Below are 20,372 nucleotides of genomic sequence, written 5' to 3'. Positions count from 1 at the left end.
TTTTAATATTTCAGTTTTAGTTTTAATAATGTTATTTCAGTTCATTGCCAAGGCTACATTTCTCATTTTCAGATTAAATGTTACTTTTTCATCTAAAATGTATACTTTGTTTCAGCTTTATTTCAGTTAACAAAAACTAAGTGAACTGCATGTTTGTAACAAACACAAAACATCAGAATGAATAATTTTCTTAAAAGCTTTTTTTAAAGGGACACTGAACTTCGAGGCACAATAATACAGATTTTTACATGGATCTCTGCTACGGGTACACTTCAAATAAGGCCATTATGGTTTCAACAGTACAAGATCATAAAACTATATCATATATTAGCATAATCATACACGGGAATAATAATAACTAAAATCATACCATTTGCAGCAACTCTTATAGTACAATTAAAGAAACACACATATATATATATATATATATTCAAAAACAATATAAACCTGTGCTAAACTCTGTTACATTAGTATTCATAATCATCACTAGCATATCTTCTTTTTTATATATATATATAATTAAAACTGCTGCAGAATTGTTCCACACATTAGATGTGGCTCCATAACCACTGGAGAGTTACACACTAGCTGCTGATTGGCTGTCAAAACCACCATAATTAGATACGGAATATTCATGAACTGCACCAAAGCGTCCAATCACAAAACATGTCTGTACTCTCCACTAATAAACGTGCTCAGTGTTTGCTAGAAATGAATCGTTTGTGCTCGGCTACATTTATGTGGATGTAGAATGAATGATTTGTGTGAAATGAGGAAAAATGACAGATGAAATGAATCTCTTCATGAACACAAGATGCTTTCATTTAATACAGTGATAAATCAATGATTAAACATTGAATCTCATTCATGTCAACCAAACTTTATAACTGAAAATGGTTTTACAATTTACACGAAATTGATTCTGCTTGTGTTTCACAAATGAGGCCTGATAAGATTTCAGATTTAAAAAAATAAAATAAAGCATTCTCATGATTGTTTCTGACATTTACTTATACATTTATGGATCTCTAGATTGAATAATCCTCTGAAGGCACGTTTGATCCATTAGCATCAGACTCAAATCATAAAGCATCAAAGATAAACAGCTGATAAAAGCACAACAATTGTATATATAATTTTCATTATTTAAAAAAAGAAAGAAAGAAAGACAAAGTCAAAAGCATGGAACGACGTGGTGTTACAGCTGTGAAAGGCTAAATCTGCTGCTGTACTTTTCAGCTACACCTGAAATGACCACACTCATGAATATTAATGAGGAACAGGCCTAGGTGACATATGATTGGCTTTGGCAAAGAATGATTTCTATGGCAGCATGGAGCAGGTGGAGGTTCATCAAAACAAGACTCTTAAAGTGACAGTTCGCTCAAAAATGAAATGTCCATCTTCAATTATTCACCCTCCTGTCTTTATACAACTTTCATTCTTCTATGGAACACATTTTTTGGAGATAGATGACTTTGGAATGACTTGTGGGGGGGTGAATCCTTTTAATTTTGGGTGAACTGTAACTTTAAGAGTCGAGAGACGAAACACATGGCAGATTTGATTGACAAAGGGAAGGCAATGAAAATGTGTGTTTGTGCACTTAATTAAGGCATATGAATGTTACCGTTTTCTAGAAAAGCTTCATTAGATCATACAGCAGCTCTGAGGGCTGATTCCCCTCAGGAAACTCAAACAATTGCTCAGTTTCTCTGTGTTTACAGGAAATGAACTGAAACTGAACTTCCTCTAATAATTAGCATAACTGAAGATTGTATTTCGAGCCAGAAAAATGAGCTCAGCATATAGAGTCCTTGTTTGCAGAGACTGACAGTGTCAGTGTGAATAAACGTTAGTTTGGTGTGCTGCTGTTGTTGTTGTAGAGCTCCGTTCGGGCGAGTTTGGTGGGCGGCTCCAGTGACTCCTCCCCCACAACCACAGGAACAGCCATGTCCTGATCCTCATCGGTCTCATCGTCCTCTTCCTCATCCTCCTCATCTACACACATTCACACACAAACACGAGATTCACAATGAGATTTCCTGTTGCTACAGTGTTTGGGTGGTTGCTAGAGTTTTCTATAAAAACTTAAAGTCTCAGGCATTTCTATGTTTCTTTACATACCTCTATCAGGATCCATTGACCTTTGACTTCTGTTCAGACAGGCGAACTGAAACAACAAACACAAAGTTAAATCTCTGCATGACTATCTGTTTGACTACGCATGTGTGTGTTTGTACGTCTACCTCTCCCATGACAGAGATGGGCGTCTCTCCTTTGGCCTGTGCGACTCTGTGCTCGATCAGGTAATACATGTACTCGTCATACAGCAGTCTGATCAGATGAAACGAGCCGAAACTGGCAGCACTGCGCAGGGTCAGATCTCTGATCACCACAGAACTACAAAACACACACAAACACTGTGAGATTACGGCAATATAGCAACTAAACGCACACTAAAACCCATAACATGGCATCAGCTTTTTTATGGGCTTTTATTAGGATAGGACAGTAGAGAGCTGACAAGAAAGCATTGAGTGGAGAGAGGGGGGCGGGATCGGCAAAGGACCTCGAGATGGGAATCGAACTCGGGTAGCCGTGAGCACAGTTGCGCTGTATGTTGACGCAGCATGGCATCAGCTTTTTGACTCGTTATTTAATCAGACTGCCAAAAGAGATTTTATACACAAAATTGGATTAAAAACGCATAATGAGGTCATGTGACAAAATGTAGCACGTTTGAAATGTTTCTGTTGCCTATTGTGCATTGTTTCACATGCTGTTTTCCACTGAAGTGCCTTGAAGCGCACAGTGTCATTCAGTCATAGACTATAAAAAAAGATGGATGACCCATCTCCACGTCCTTCCACTACAGAAAAGTGAAACCGTAACATCTCAGTTTGGCCGCCGTCATCTTGTGAAAACGACGTCATTTGGAGTTTGCATGATAGTGGTTGCATGGTGGAGCCGTGGTATCAAAGTCCCGTCCAAACTTCCACAGACCCAATCACAAGATCACAATCATGACACCACACCCCGTTTTTATAGCATCAAATAACTAACTAACAGCAAACTTATTAGATAAACATATATCTGCATGATGAGAACTACCTAAAATGACAGAAACCATCTTTGGAAAAAAAGGATTTGAAGTGGAATTTGATTATTAATTTGTCTCACGTCCCATTATATTACATGGAGAGGGAGGGGTTTATGACCTACACTGGGTCCAACCACCTGGGGGCAATCAAATGTTTTGGCTTCATATTTCAGGACGTGTGAAGCACACTTGTATTCAATTTGTTGACTTATTTCAACTGAAGCAGGAAGACAGGGCGGAATATATAAAGCAGCTCCGCCCCTTTTCTTAAATAGCCAATAGTATTTAGTTTGATCCGTCATCAAAATCGTCAATCCATATCTGTGGAAGTGAGAGACTATAAATTTTGAATGCGAATTTTATAATTTTTTTGGAGATAACCGTAAGGCTAAAATATTCATACTAAAAGCCAAAAAACTTAATGGGGACTTTAATATGCAGTATGCAGTGTGAAATAAGCAGGAATCTCACCTGTAGAAGCTCCATTTGAGCAGGAAGAGTTTGGCCGCTTTGGGGAAGGCCGGGCTGCCGGTGTACGGCTTCAGGACCTGTGAGACAACCCCATCCAGCCATGCAGCCCACTGCTCCAGAGAGTTCTGATGCTGCAGGGTGAGTTTAAAGTCCTGCTCCAACTGCTGGACCACACCATCTTCACAGCCACACACCCATGAGGCCTGCTCCTAAACTCACACACACACACTTGTAAATTAAGAACTGAAGGGAGATCTGCGGATGACAGGACATGAACCGAGCGAGCCGTGTTACCTGTACGTTGGTGAAGTCGACACGGTTGAGGTCGCTGAGCATCTGTGTAATCTGAGCCGTGTTCTGCAGGACGGCGCGGGCCGCCTGAGCCAGATGATTGAGAGATGTGTAGCGTCGCAGAGTCTGAGCGAACGCTCCAGCACACACGATCTACACAACACACACAGTGTTAGCATAAACACACCGAAAACAGAGGGATGTCAGAGGAGATCTGTGTGTGCTTCAGACCTTGATGCGGACCATCTCCTCCGGGATGTTGATCATGGCGTTGGTCAGCCAGTTCTCCAGACTCTTAGCAAAGTTACGGATGGCTTGAGTTAAGGCACCTACAGGAAGAGAGACAGAAAGAGTCAAAATAAAGACAGGAGACTAAATTTCAAATTCTGCAAGTATGGATCTCAAGTATGGAATTTATTTAAATCCATGGTCATTTGCTGCAACAAAAACTATAAGAAAGTGTTGAGAATCTTGAGCTGTACTGAGTTCTGTTGAAGTGCATAGAGGCAATAGTTTACACTAACATCATATGGTTGCATAGAGTTAAGCAACTGTTACTTTTTTTTCCTCGAATTTTGCATTTCACAGATTATGGAGTTTATAGGTTTATATCAAGTTGTATAGAGTGTGAAAAATGTTATATTTTTGTGTTGCTCATGGTTGAGCTTGTTTATAAATTGTATAAAGTTTTGGTAACTGTGTAGAGTTTTGCAACCCTGTGAATAGAATTTGTATAGAATTTGTATAGTTTTTTTACCAAGCTGTGTAGCTCACTGGGGATGTTGTTTATGTAGAGTTGTGCAAAACTGTATAAGGTTTTGTCATTTAAAGTTTGTATGGAGCTGTGTAGAATTTTATAAATCATAGAGACTAGAGTTTATATAGAGTTAGTTTTACATTGTGTAGGACTATGTAACTCACTGAGGATAGTAATGTAATGTAGAGTAATGAAGAGTTTTTTAACTAACTGAAATGATGTTTATACAGTTTTGCACAGAGTTATGTAGAGTTTTGTAACTAATTGAAATGGTGTTTGTATAGAGCTGTGTAATTCCCTGGGGATGTTGTTTACATGAAGTCTGAATTTGTACAAGGTTTTATAGGTTTGTGACTTATAGAATTTTTAATTGTCTTATAGAACGCACTGTGGATGGAGTTGATATAGAGTTTGTATAGAGTTGTAACACTGGAAAGAAGTGCATAGAGTTTGTGTTGTGTTATAATTTGCTGAGTTGTTTATATGAAGTTTGTATGTAGCATTTTGTAATTCATTGCTGTTTATATAGAGTTGTGTAACACAGGAAGTTGAATAGTTGAAATTAATGGAGTTTATAGACAGTAGTTACTGTAGTGTTGTGAAACTTACTGTGCATGTTGTTTAAATGGAATTGTATAGTATTTTGTAACAAGCTGCTGAGTTGATAGTTAGTTACTGTATAGAGACATATAGAGTTTGTGTAGAGTTGTGAGAACTCACTGGGGATTGGTCTCAGGACATCAGGGATGAGGATCTCCACTAGGCTTTGGTACAGTAAATTGTCGCATTCGCGGGCCCAGTTGAGGACGGGCTCATATTTACACAACAGAACCAGAACTGACTTGGGCAAACGTTTCTCTGATTCATCATGACTGTAGAGACAGAGACATCAGTGAGACACAACACAACATCACAAGTTGTGACTGCACTTTAAGTCAATATGTCTCACAGGTCGAGTGTATCCGTGTCGCTGCTTTGTCCTTCACTGAACCTCCAGAAACTCTTCCAAAGCGTCTCCACAAGAGGGAACTGCAGGTTTACCATCACGTCCAGAATCGCCTATAAACACACACACACATTATTCACCAAAACACTAAAATAACCACACATCTGACATCCAGCACACACACTCACCTCACAGTGATCTCTGTAGATCAGCTGATATGTGTGTACGTGTTGAGGATGGAGTCCATCTGGAAGAGGTTTACCCTCATCTTTGAGGTCAGGGAACTCCGGCAGACTGCGAGAGGCATCTGAGACACACATTCAAAAAGTTGATATAAAGTAAGATTATATATCCAAAGGGGAGAGCTGCTCCGACATTTTGTGTTTGTCTTACCTAAAAACTGCTGATACTGGTGAACCTGGGCGCTGATGTCGGATAGACCCGCCCCCTGTTGATGCCCCACCCCCAGGCCCATTCCATTGGTCAGTCCCTCCACCTTCTGCACAGGCTTTATCCTATATCAAGAGATGAGGGCTATCAGTCAAACTAACAACAGAAAGTGATCAACAACGCACAAACTACAAACACACACACACCTCTGTTTCTGCGAGTACGGCTGTTGTCTCATGGCCAGGTGTTGCTGGTCCTCCACCAGTCTGTGCAGGGGGGAGTTGCTCTTGATTCGAAGGCCATAGTAATGGTACTTAGAGTTCCCTCTGAAATACACAAACACACAGACACAGACACACAGGTGTTTTAATATTAGCCTGTTCTGTTATTTTAGTATCATTCATATACTATTATAGTTTTTGTTAATATTGTTGTTTTTTATTTTATATTTATATCTCAAATTAGCATGTATACAATTTATTTTTAATAATTCTAGCAAATAAAAAAAAGTGCTGCACAACATTATGCATTCACAGCTAATCAGAACACATTTAATGTTTAATGCGCAGTTATGTGGAGCAAATTCTGGACCAGATTTTACTGTGGGTGGAGCTACCCAGTACAATGAATATGCAAATAAAGAAAAATGGTTCATATTGCTTGTTGAGGCTTGAAGCTTTATTGCATCACAGCTGGTCCGGACAGTGTGACTGTACCTGGTGCCGAGACGTCTGGTCCTGAGGCCCATGAACACGGAGCGGATGAGTTTGCCAAAGGAGGCGGCGTTCACGGGTTCCAGCTTGGTCTGCTGGCAGTGCAGGAGGTAATGACAGTAGAGAGTACAGCGAGGAAGACTCACACCTTCAGCTGTCTCGTAGTTATCCATCAGCCACTGCACCTGAACACAGACGGCAGGTGTTAATTCACTGACTATCACATAATCAAAAACTCATTTTTTACCTGTTTTATGGGTGGATCCAGTGTTTTTTTTTCTGTGTATTTTAGCATTGTTTATATACTATTATAGTATTTATTCATATTTTTTATTAGCTTTATTTTTATATTTTCAGTTTTCATTTTTATTTTAGTTTAAGTTTTAGTCATTCTGTTATGTGCTATTATTATTATTCTATTACTTTTATATTATATTTATATTTTGCTATTCTATTGTTTTTTATATTATACTAATATTTTATTATTCTATTATTGTTTTCTATTATTTTTATAAATTTTGTTATGTGCTAAATTATTATTATTAATTTTTAGTAGTAATTTTAGTACTTAAACTTATTTTATTTCAGTTAACCACCCAGGCAACACTTCTAATTTTCATAAAAATTTCTAAAAAGTTAAATTTTTTTAAACGTTTAAGTTTTTCTTCTAGTATTTCATTTTATTTTAATTACTAAAATTAATTTTAGTTACCAATAACAACACTGGGTGAAACTCTGAATCATCATTCAAGACAACAAATACACTCACAGTCGCGGGTGATGCGCGTGTGTTGTGTGAGAAATTTTGGTTCCCTCCACCGGCTCCACCGAGCATGTACCCTCCCTGAATCACATAACTCCCCGCCCCTCCGCTGGTGACCACGCCCCCTGATGAGGACCCGCCAGCCACCACGGTGATCCCCGAACTGCCCTCTGAGAACATGGAGACCACCCCTGTGCCCGTCCCGGACGTCACAGACACAGGCTGAGTGCTAGCGGGGGACGTGACCTGCGAGCCGGAGGTGGGCGACGTCTCATAGTAAGTGACAGAGGGCGTGGCCTGAGAGTAGAGGGAGGGGTCTGGGAACTGGTAACTACTGGAACGACTGAAAAAGGGAAAGAGAGGGACAAGTACAGAGAAAGCTAAACGTCGTTTCAGTAGTAAAGAGAAGCTAAATATACACCAAAAGCACTGTGTGTGTTGACGCTCACATTGCAGTATTGTTGTAGTTGAGTCTCCCTCCACAAACTGGCTCGGGTAAACATGCTGTACAGGGACCTACACACAAACAAACAGCAGTTTCACATCAGCAGTGTTTCCCATACATTGATTTATTTGTGGTGTCCTGCTACAATATCAAAACTGAACACCACAAATAGATTATCCAAAAGGCTTTGACTTCATTGAATAAACATGAGCACTGCACGTTTCAAAATCGAAACCCGGTGCAGGTGTTTTTATATCACTGTATTTCTGAAGGAAACCAACTGTATTCAGAAAATTTTGGATGTCATTTTCATCTCATCTTGCATGTAATGAATGATAAAGCAGCTTTTGTGAGCAGAGCGCTGCTTTGTGTACAGCGTTACCGGGGAAACCTCTATCTCTACAAGCGCCTCCTGCTGGCAGAGAATGAATTTGAATATATATGCCACCACAAATAGATAGTCTGTGGGAAACACTGATCAGACTCCTAAAAGTCAGTTTAATCAGAGTTAGGTATGAGGGGAACATCACAAAGCATGTCTATATAATGTCAAATCTAAATCTTTACTTAAATACGTTAAACTAAACTTTATATATAAACATACAAACAATATACAGACACAATGTTTAATGTTCATTTGCAACTGTAAAAAACTAAATTTACCAGATTATTTCTCATGAGACATCTGAGACAACAGAATTCAAATATTATAATAATTAGACAATTACAATTAAATGACTGTCAAATTAAACTATGTAAACTATGTACAATTTGGAGGAAAAACATGAATGTATATATATATATATATATATATATATATATAATACATTCTGTACTTTTATATATAAACATTTTTAATCTGTCAGCTAGAATTTTATATAGACGTGATTTGACGTTTGTTTTTCAATTTTATTAATATAAAAAAATCAAATGTATACATTGTTGTGTACATTTTATATTTAGGTAAAACATCAAAATAAAAATATAGCAAGTAATTTTTCATTTCTATTAATTCTGATTTCTATTAATTTTAATTAATATTATTAATATATATATATATATATATATATATATATATATATATATATATATATATATATATATATATATATATATATATATATATATATATATATATATATATATATATATATATATATAAATAAATGTGTGTTTTTGTTGAAAACTATTTCTAGTAATCACGTTATTATACAAACACAATAACCTACCCCAAAAGTATGAGCACTCAAAACACACTTAAAAAAATTTACAGTATAAAAGTCATTGCTTGCTACATTGCAAAAACATTGCGAAATATTAAACCAAGTCACACTGCTTGTAAAGAAATATAATGCAAGCATACTTTGTCAAACTGATATATACTACATAACTGAAGAAGAACCCATTACAGTAGATGAGACCTCACATATATGTGGCAGGCATGTTATAATGTTATTCTGCTTAAAGCAGTTATGAAGTGTGTGTACCTCAGGTGTGATGTGTAGATTACTGACCCCCAGTTGTCCACTTTGACTCTTGGTTGTGGCCTGAACCACGGACCTCTGCTGGACACAAATCACACAGTTTTGGAATTCATTTGATCTTCATGGCTTTTATATCCCATATGTACACATGTGTGTGCATTACCTGTGCTGTCTGCACCTGTTGCACTACCTGTGTGGGAACGCCAGTCTGTCCCGCGGGAGGAGAATTCGATTCAGAGTCATTCGAGTGAAGTGAACCCTCTACACAGAGACAGGCAGACCAAAAACAAGCCACATAAACATCAAACTACTGTATAACACGCTTAGATTCTCAGACAGAAAATCATTTGCATATTAAAGAATAATATAACTGAAACAGCACTGTTCAGAATGTTTTGAGATTAAGTATATGAAATTGAGTACAACTGTATGAAAATATACTGTAAATGTAAAAACTCAATTACATGAGCCACAACAACCTGTTTAGTTTAAATGAACATTTTGGGTTCAAAAATGATTAAAAACAATAATGCAGCAGAAGTGTAGGATATGGTCACACTACTGAATCTCACACTGCAGATCACTGTGTGCGTGTGCAAGAGAGACACACACAACGAGAGGAAGACACACTGAAGAGAGAAATAAAGAGACAGAAAACAGAAATGAGAAGGAAACACATGACAAAACCGCTCTCAGAAAAGAGGAAATAATGACTGAGCGAAGGGGAAGACTCGTTTTGCTCAGTACAAAACCTACAGGAGGAAATAATACCAAAACAATAACACACAACCATCAAAATCAGTTAACATGTGCTCATACTTACGGTACAGCACATCCAGACTGTACAGACAGCTACTGTAGAACATGATCTGAACACAGACACACATGCAGCCATTTCTCTTTATATCAGGCTCATACGGGCCGGCCTTGAACAATTAATCTCCACAGATGGGCCGAGAAATCTCTCGTTCGGGTAAACACAGGTATCAGATTGAGAGAGAGATTGAGAGAGGAGTAATCAAGCTCAAGAAAGGATGAGGACGTTTACTTAACCTGTGCTTTTTACTTTGGTTTCCATTCTGTATTTTCCAGCATCCTCCAGTTTATCTCTCTACTCGTGTAAATTATTCTCTGATATCACAATCCTTGTGATCAGCTTTAAACTAAAGCCTTTCTACAGGTGTTTTGCTGTTGTCTTTTTCATACAGCAGATTAATGTTCATCATCTGCTATATACTGTTATGAAATGACATACTTACATAAAAAAATAGTTAATTTAGTGTCATTTTATATAGAAACGTTTCAAACTGTCAGCATTCATTTCATATACACATACATGGAATTTATGTTGAGATTTTACTAATATATATGTAATTTAAACAAATATATATATTTTTAATTTTATTTTTATATTTATATAACAAAATATCAAAATAAAAATCTAGTTTTTATTTTCTATTAGTGTTGATGTTTTGATCATGAATTTTAAATATACACGTAATATACGAACAAGTACGAGTACATTTTTTTATGTTTTTGAAAGAAGCCTCTTCTGCTCACAGAGGCTGCATTCATTTGATCAAAAAATACAGTAAAAACACCAATATTGTGAAATAATATTACAATTAAAAATAACCACTTTCTATTGTAATATATTTTAAAATGTAATTTATTCCTGTGATATAAATCTGAATTTTCAGCATCATTGCTCCAGTCTTCAGTGTCACATGATCCTTCAGAAATCACTCTAATATGCTGATTTGCTGCTCAAGAAACATTTCTGATTATTATTAATGTTGAAACATTATCAATGTTAACTTGGAAACCATTATAATTGTATTCAGGATGCTGTGATGAATAAAAAGTTCAAAACAAAAGCATTTATTTCAAATTTTGTAAAATTATGCTGTCACTTTTTTTAAACACATCCTCTCTGAATAAAAGTATTAATATATAAATTAATTAAAAAAATTAATTACATTTTTAAAAAAGCTTTGAAAATGCTAGTGTATATATTTACACAATTTTTTCTTTTGATATTAATTTAGATTTTTTATTTTGATATTGACATTTAAAATCTAGTTTTAAATAGACATTTTTTGTGGTCACCATATTTATTCTGTCAGGTCTCACTATTGTCCTTCTCTGCGGTAGTTAATAAAGCTGCTGCGGTAAGAAGTTCATCCACACGCTGCGGACGCTGAGTAGGCAGTGCTGTCATATCGGCTGCCAATTAGAGCGGTACAATGTTCAGTCATCAGAAAGAAACGTGTGAATGTGTGAGTGTGTTAAATAAAAAGCACAGGCAGAAGGGAACGTGTGTGTTTGTTGGGCTGCGATACGCACTGCTACTCTTGCGTGTTTATTTCGAGGTCCTTCTATTCAGGGAGAGGCCTAGAAAGTGTCAGGTGTCTGACAGATCGCATTACACACACTTTCACACACGCAATGCATATAAACCAGCGGTCTGCTCTGCAGCTTCAGTCCTAACTGGGAGAAAGTCCACATGTATCTAGTAAAGTGCGAGTGCTCACCGGTGACGGTCACCACTATGTACTGCTGGGCGCTCTGGCCGTTTCCTGCCTGGGAGGCGGAGCTTTGAATCTCTCCTGCCACATACTGCGCTGCTGTCACGGCTCCTTGAGGGGGCGTGGCCAGAACCACTTTCTTTTGAGTGGCAGGGGGCGTGGCCTGCGCTCTTATGATGGAGGCCGTCTGTGCAGGAGCGGATCCCGGCGAGCTCTGGATGTCGGAGAGGAACTGGGACGTGGTGGTGGACGTGGCTTTCTGTTGGGTCGCCGAGGCCGTCGTGACGTTGCCCCCTTGCGATTGGGAGGGCGGAAGCTCCTCGGCGGGGTAGCCTGAAGTTGCCATGGTGACAACAGCCCAAATCCCTCTGCAAACAGAAATTAAAAGCGCGGATTAAGCCCTGCAGGAAGTTGAAAGCAAACAGATTTAGACTTCTTTACTTGTTTCAATGATAGATGGTATTGCCCTGGAGATTATTCCTGCACAGTTACACTTAAATTGCACTTTCCGTGCACTGGTCCATTTTGAGATTTTCATAATATGCCTTTGTATCAGACTAGAGGAAAAAAAAAAACATTCAAAATGCATATTTAAGCGTTTAATTTATTATGCTTTGTCTATTTGCGTCTGTACATTTCAGTTACAATACAGATCTTTAAAGGCTGTTTACTCAAAATGAGTTTTTTCTCCACTTTAGTGGCAACTACATAAATCAAACTTTACAGATTTATTCCTATCTATATACTGAAGGTGTTTACTGAGGGGTTTGTTCATGAAACACTTATTTCCTTTTAAAAAAATATGAATTTCTGGCTGTTGACAGGATTGTCTGATTTGATAAGTGATACAAAGACTTCAAAAATCCTCTCAGTAAAAATCTTTACAAAATATTGAACCTGGCTCTATCCAATGTTCTAATTTCTGTAAATTTAAGTAAATTATTAGATCATGCGTGTGCAATATTTGAACATAACATTTCATAAAAACAATTCAGCTGAAAAGATGTCAAGCATTTTGTCTCACTTATGCATAGAGTACATTCCAGCAGTTTACTGTGAGACTGCATGTAAAACTAAACACATTTTCTTTCCCTGTCAGATGCACGTAAATCCTTGAGCTGGCTGAACTTGTTTAACAGTACTCTCATTTTCCTTAAATTAGAGGCAACAGGCGGCGTTGCGTGCCCTGTCTTGTGATGACAGTATGTGTTCGTTCATATGAAGTTATTGTGAGAGAGAGAACATTTCGCAATGAATCATCAGAATTAGTGTTAACCAGCTTAAAAAGAATTCACTTCATTAGAATTATTCCCGAAGACACAATGCTAAATAAATTAAAATTTAACCCATTTTAATTTAATAATTTAAAATTTGAATTTTCAACAATTTCAACAATTTTTCAACAATTTTCAACAATTTACCATCATATATTTACAGCTAATTTTCAAATATGCTAATATATTTACATCCAAAAAGCATTTTGCTGAACATTTTTAGTCATACAAAATCCTGTGTGACTAAACATTATATTGTGTCATTTATTATTTATTATCTCCATGGTATGTAGTATACAGTCAATGTTATGGTTTTAATGGCAAAATATGATCCTCATGCATGATTTTGCCTCAATAATATATCATCTATTTTATGTCTATATTAAATATAACATTTGTATGTTTTGTGTTTTAAAATTTATGTTTTGCTTATTGCTGGCAGAGGACAAATTATATATACACACATATAGTTACACAACGCTGAATAAAATGCATAACTTATAATTTACCTGAACAAGCATAATATATTCATAGGTTCAAATATGCTGACAAATTTACAAGCAAAATGTCACAGTGTCTTGCTAAACATTCAATGTCATAATGAATCTTGTGTTATAACTTCATAGACTATAATATAACAAAACATTATGTTGTGTAATGTATTATTTTTCTCTCTCTGGTCCATATGTAGACTATATAATCGATGCTATGATTTTAATGCCAAAATATCTTCGTGCATGATTTTGCCTCAATAATATACCATCTATTTTAAGTTTCTATATAAAGAAACCAATTCTCAATAAATTCTATACAAACTGACAGAGACCTGCTGGCTGAGAACATTAAGCATTATATATTCATAACTTATTGTCAAATATGCTGACAAATGTATGTGCAAAATGTCATAAAGCGTTTCGCTGAACATTTGATGATCATAAATTTGACAAAACATTATGTTGTGCAATATATTACTTTTCTCTTTATGGTCCATATTATGATTTTAATGGCAAAATATCATCTTCATGCATGGTTTTGCCTCAATAATAATATAGTATATATTTTAAGTTTATATTATATATAACATTTCTTACAAATGTGTGTTTTAATATGTATGTTCTGTGTATTGCTGGCAGAGAACAAAGTATGCATACCTATGTAACTGCATAGACATATGTGACCCTGGAGCACAAAACCAGTCATAAGTAGCACAGTTACATTTGTAGCAATAGTCAATACATTGTATGTGTCAAAATGATCGATTTTTCTTTTATGCCAAAAATCATTAGGATATAAAGTAAAGTTCATGTTCCATGAAAATATTTTGTAAATTTCCTACCATAAATATATCAAATCTTAAATTTTTGATTAGTAATATGCATTGCTAAAGACTTCATTTGGACAACTTTAAAGGCGATTTTCTCAATATTTTGATTTTTTTGCACCCTCAGATTCTAGATTTTTAAATAGTTGTATCTCGGCCAAATATTGTCCTACCCTTACAAACAATACATCAATGGAAAACTTATTTATCCAGCTTGCAGGTGATGTATAAATCTCAATTTTCACTAATAGAAAAAAATGGACCCTTATGACTGGTTTTGTGGTCCAGGGTCGCATATGTATGTTTTTTCTATTGCTGGCAGAGAACAAAGTATGTATATCTACATAACTAGATAGACGTGTCAATCACGCCCTTTTAACTTCCTAGACCACGCCCCTCTCCAGGCCACGCCCCCTCCGCCCCTCCCTCCGCGCTGGAGCTGATCTGGCACACATATGGCTGTTCGACGACTCCCTCAACAAAGTTTTTAACCCGATAAAACACAATTCCCGGGAGTTTGATCGGCCGAACGGCTGCATTCCATCGGCATTCGCGTTAAACAAACTCCAGCAAACCGGACCAGCGAAAAAAGACCACAGTCGAGTGCGGTTTGACTGTCAAAAGTCGCTCTTTGACATTTGATCCTAAGCTACTCGTCTGTTTCAGTCATCAAATCAGCTAAACGCGCTTCTGACGTCACGCTCACCATAAACAAAAACAACAAGTAAAAGTCACACACGCTCACGTTACAACACCCGCCATTTTCTAGCAGATTTGACATCGTCATAACAACCGCCAGCGCGTGCGAGAGGCGCGGGGTCGAGTTCAACCGCGATAGCTGAGGAAATCGTGTCTAGCACACTTCGGCACTTGTAAGAAAAAACAAGAGGAGGACGCGTGAAATAAAGTTGTTACTTTCACCTTTCGCTTCCCGCCGGATGATCTTAGTTTGGCGCGGAGTTTTATATTCTTAATGGTTCAAATTGTTGTTGTTGATTCTCGTTGCTGGGTTCTTGTCGCCACGACTACCGTGACTATGGCGCCTCGTCCTCACCGGGGCAACTGTTGCTACCCACCCGTCTAAGCACCGCCCTCTTGCTCAGCGGCGATTGGCTGCGCGTCGCCAAGGGAAACGGCCTTCTCTCTTTATTATTGGACAAGGCGAGTGTCTATAACAACCTAACCTTGTCATTCGCTGACAGTCGCTGTCAGTCGAGTTACACTATTACGCAAGAAGAGCACGCCCCCTTTGCGCTCATTTATTGGACCTCATTTCTGTCAATCAAACGTTACGTTCGACTCCTCTGACTCAGTTTAACGTGCATGTAATTTATATGTATCAAAATAGCGTTATATTTTTGCACAAATGGAGAAAATCACATGTATAATCATTACCCTACAAAACGTTACCATATTAAATATACTTCTTGTACATCAAATGACAGTGGTACTTTGACTAACGTTAAATGTTCTTCTACATTTTTCCATAAAACTGTATTCTGAATAAAGTACCCTGAATAAATTAATAAAAAGAATATAATTTATTCGTATTTTAAGCATAAAATACTGCAAATGTAGGCTATCATTTTATTTCTAATTCTAGTGACTCTATTAGCATATTAATCATAATACTATAATCACAGGGGTCAGACAGGCAAGCAATTAGCCCATATGCTGCAGGCTCATCCATGTGCTGTTATCTGTGTGAATGCCAGTGTGTGAATCATATTGTCCAGACTTTCTTATCTCGTGACTGTATGATTATGAAGAAATAGGCTTTTGCTGATACGCTTATAAGCCGGTTTCTGAGGTGCTGGGACTCTTAATAACCACACACACATAACAATCACTCAGTTCTCACATCCATATCCTTTTATCTGTTTGAAATGTCATCTGGGCACCTCGTGTCACGAGAGGTCAGCTAAACCAGCCTGCTCTGTGTATGTTTAATATTCTTTACATCTTTATTCTGTATTGATGATGTTTCATGGGAATTCTGCGGTAGGTATATGAATATGGAAATCATACAGTACAGTGCGGGGTAGTAACTGATGTCCTCTGTGTAATCTGGATTACGTAATTGAGCACTTGATTACATTTTAAAATGCTCATAATCAGATTACTTTGTTGTGGATTACATGATTACATATTATTCAAAATGCCAGTAAAATATACATAATTTATTGATTCTCCCTAATTCTTCTTTTTCCTCCTTTAAAGTTTCCTTTCCAAAAATCCTACTTTGCCATACTTTTAGCTTTGGCTATAGTCACAATATAGAATGGCCATGTAAATTTAAATTTACATTTAGCTATTTAGTCATTTAGCAGACACTTTTATCCAAAGCGACTTACAAATGAGGACAACAGAAGCAATCGAAAGCAACAAAAGAGCAATAATAAGCAAGTGCTATGACAAGTCTCGGTCAGCCTAACGCAGTACATGTAGCAAGGTGTTTTTTTTATTTTAACTTTAAAATTGTCCAAATGAAGCAAAGCATATTAATAATAAAAAATTAAGTTTTGATATATTTACAGTAGGAAATTTACAAAATATCTTCATGGAACATGATCTTTACTTAATATCCTAATGATTTTTGGCATAAAAAAAAATCGATAATTTTGACCCATACAATGTATTGTTGGCTATTGCTACAAATATACCCGTGCTACTTATGACTGGTTTTGTGCTCCAGGGTCACATATAATAAATAAAAAGAAAACAAATACATAGAATAGAAAAAGAATGGGGAACGCTAGTCTTTGTAAATGTTATGTAAATAATTTAGTAACCGATGATTCTACATTTAGGGGAAAAAAGCAATGATAGGGAAAAAGTAATATAAAAAGTAGTCAGAATACATTACCTAAAATGAATAACCTCGATTGCATTGCTAACTACACTGAATTTCAGTAACAAACTACAATTTGTAAGTAATCTATCCAGCACTGCCAATGAATTGCCTCAGACTGGATCTTGGTCTTGGTTTATGTTTTTCGCATGACCCCACACCGGATCAGTAATTGTATTATTATTATTCCCATGAAACAAATTTGCATGAAAGTATACAAGTCTTGGGTTTCAGTTTTCTGTTCATCAGAAAAATGAATCTGTGGTCAAAGTGTACCATATATGTCTCAATAACATTTTAAACTTAAAAGTAAAAAGTATTACTAGAACCATAACTTTTTACATTTTTAAAATGTATTTATTAACAACATCAAAAAATTCACAAGGATTAAGCATTGTGGCATTGAGGTCAAATAAAATAAACTTGGTTTAGAAAAGCATTTACATTTGGATTAAATAAGATTTGGCACTATAGACTAATAATGTAAGTATTTACATGCATCTGATTAAAAGTGCAGCGTTTGTGTCGGTGCGAAGGTGCAACATCATAATTCATAATGAGTGTATGACAACAAAAATGTCAGGAGTGATGAGATTAGGTCGCTTCATTCGACATCACCTCCTTAGAGGTGCACAGGTTCATTATAGAGGCGCTGGGCCTGGCCTTTGTCTTCCTAAAGGTCTCTGCCCTGCTATCATGGTCCATCTGACTGACGTGCAGCAGCACAGGCTCCGTGAGCCCCTATAAAAGACACAGCAGGGCAAGAAGAGGATAGACCATCTTTCTGACCAACAAGGAGCACTGAGAAACCTTTCCAGCACCTCTAACACCTGGTCATGTGTAAAGCTGCAGTTCTCACACTCGGCCTGCTGGTGGCGCTGCTGGGCGGCGCTCGGGCCACAGACGGACACCCGATCTACGGAGTCAAGCTGTGCGGCAGAGAGTTCATCCGCGCGGTCATCTTCACCTGCGGAGGCTCGCGATGGAGGAGGTCTCTGGACGTTTCAGGTATGAGACAGATATGAAGTAAAAAAAAAAAAAACAGGAATTTTGTTTACTGTATATTCGTTTCTTCCAATACAATACACACCCATTCAGAGGAACCCAATTTTACTTCCGTAGCTTTAATGCAGCACACATTTATATACAAAAATTATTTAATTGAACTTTTGCATATAGCCTATCCTTGAGTTATTTTGACACAGTTAGGCTACAACAATAAAAACATTCATATTATTATTATTATTAGGCTATTATTGATAATACCCACACATTTAGAGGGCAATTTTTATGTTATTTTATATTATTATTAGTGCCGTCAAACGATTAATCACGATTAATCGCATCCAAAATAAACGTTTTTGTTTACATAATATGTGTTTGTGTGTGTTGTGTGAATTTATTATGTATATATAAATACACACACATACTGCATATATTTTGAAAATATTTACATGTATATATTTATATTCATATAATTTATATCATATAGAAATATATTTAATATATAAAGGTAACATATTTTTCTTAAATATATACATGCATGTGTGTGTATTTATACATACATAATAAATATACACAGTACACACATATATTATGTAAACAAAAACTTTTATTTTGGATGTGATTAATCGTGATTAATCGTTTGACGGCACTAATTATTATTGATAATACACACAGAGGGCAAATTGAGCTACATGTAATCCACAAACCCATTTTTATGTAAGTTATTTTAACTTTCTTAAAAGGGAATAAAAAATGTAATAATAATAAAATAACTAAATGATCTTTAGAGTACAACAATAAAAACATATTATTTAATAATAATTGATAATATTAAGTAACTAAATTGTTATTCATTACATTGTTAATTTATTGTTGTATACATATATATACATTACAGTATTATTAGTAAAATATTATTAATAATTAAATTATTAACTGTATTAATTAAAGTGTTATACATATATATATATATAATAAAAACCATTTTCATATCATTATTAATAATGTGTGTATGTGTGTGTGTGTGTGTGTGTGTGTGTGTGTGTAAAATGACCTGACCGTGATGCTGCTGGTTGGCAGGGTGTTGCTATGCAGTTGCTAGGTTGTTTGGGGTGGTTGCTAGGTGGTTGTTTACTGGCCAAAAGAGTCTCACCTCAAGTTTCTGTCATATTCTGTCTCTATGGCTGATGTTTGTCATTCAGTGTACATTTCTGAAGATTCTCACCCATTTTATCATCTACCAGGTGACAATTCACAAGTCTCATCACTTAGTAAAATAACAGCACACCTATCTTCGATGAGACACATGATTTGAGGATCCATTCACTTCTAGTACACTAACTCTGCATGACGAGTTATGTGCTGAAGTTTAATGCTAAAGGTTAAGGGTTCATTTGAATCACTCACAGTAACTATGAGTAACAATAACAGTGACATATCTTTGTGGTGTTGTTCTCTGATCAGGTGACCTCTCCAGTGATCTGCTCTCGGCTCATGACGACGAGGCCTCTGACAGGTGGGCCGCAAACCCCATCGTCCCTGGACTGTCATACAGACCCCGTCCCGACGCAGAGGCCCCTGCCTGGGTGGGAGAGGGCCAGGAGAGCCCCGTGTTCAGCCGGCCCGCCCGCTCGCTCATCTCAGAGGAAGTGCTGGAGGCCTTGCGCACGTCAGACAGGAAGGGGCGGGACGTGGTGGTCGGGCTGTCCAATGCCTGCTGTAAATGGGGCTGCAGTAAGAGCGAAATCAGCTCGTTATGTTAAAGGTCTGCGTGACCCCTTTTCTCCGCCCTTCCTTGTTCATTCCAACCTGAAGAATGAAGGTGGAGAGGTTGTTGAAGTTTGTTCCTATGAAATACTGAAATATATGTGTGTCAAATATGTAGGAATAGCAGATTTGAGCCAAAGTGAAGAGCCTGTTTGTCAGTCTATTCAAAAACTGTTCATCTCCGTTCTTGTGATTCTCTTGTATGGTTATTGATTTAATAACAGCAAACTGGAATAAAGTTTTAATTGTGATAGAGTTTGGGG

General features: G+C 36.8%; 2 protein-coding genes across 2 annotated transcripts; one reads left to right on the top strand and one right to left on the bottom strand.

Moving 5' to 3' along the window:
* Positions 1–208: 208 nt before the first annotated feature.
* Positions 209–15,605, bottom strand: rfx1b (regulatory factor X, 1b (influences HLA class II expression)). The gene is given in 19 exon segments (XM_058774855.1): positions 209–2,001; positions 2,128–2,173; positions 2,250–2,403; positions 3,575–3,783; positions 3,869–4,018; positions 4,097–4,194; positions 5,343–5,494; positions 5,572–5,681; positions 5,757–5,875; positions 5,962–6,083; positions 6,165–6,284; positions 6,675–6,856; positions 7,441–7,777; positions 7,884–7,905; positions 7,908–7,950; positions 9,367–9,444; positions 9,527–9,624; positions 11,898–12,259; positions 15,408–15,605. Coding segments are annotated over 18 exon segments (2,526 nt in total). The 5' UTR covers positions 12,238–12,259; positions 15,408–15,605; the 3' UTR covers positions 209–1,855.
* Positions 15,606–18,016: 2,411 nt separating this feature from the next.
* rln3b (relaxin 3b) lies at positions 18,017–20,364 on the top strand. Its single transcript, XM_058784652.1, has 2 exons — positions 18,017–18,345; positions 19,807–20,364. The coding sequence occupies exons 1-2, from the start codon at positions 18,174–18,176 to the stop codon at positions 20,103–20,105; spliced, it is 471 nt and encodes a 156-aa protein (XP_058640635.1). The 5' UTR covers positions 18,017–18,173; the 3' UTR covers positions 20,106–20,364.
* Positions 20,365–20,372: the final 8 nt, after the last annotated feature.

The sequence above is a fragment of the Onychostoma macrolepis genome, chromosome 01 (genome assembly GCF_012432095.1).
Source record: "Onychostoma macrolepis isolate SWU-2019 chromosome 01, ASM1243209v1, whole genome shotgun sequence".
Taxonomy (NCBI): Eukaryota; Metazoa; Chordata; class Actinopteri; order Cypriniformes; family Cyprinidae; genus Onychostoma; species Onychostoma macrolepis.
Note: the sequence above shows the minus strand (reverse complement) of the source record. Positions and strands in the feature narration are given on the sequence as shown.

Excerpts from the sequence above, each read along its gene's own strand:
- rln3b (XM_058784652.1), top strand. The coding sequence starts at position 18,174 with ATGTGTAAAGCTGCAGTTCTCACACTCGGCCTGCTGGTGGCGCTGCTG. Across the intron at positions 18,346-19,806 it reads GAGGTCTCTGGACGTTTCAG|GTGACCTCTCCAGTGATCTG; the intron begins GTATGAGACAGA and ends TTCTCTGATCAG.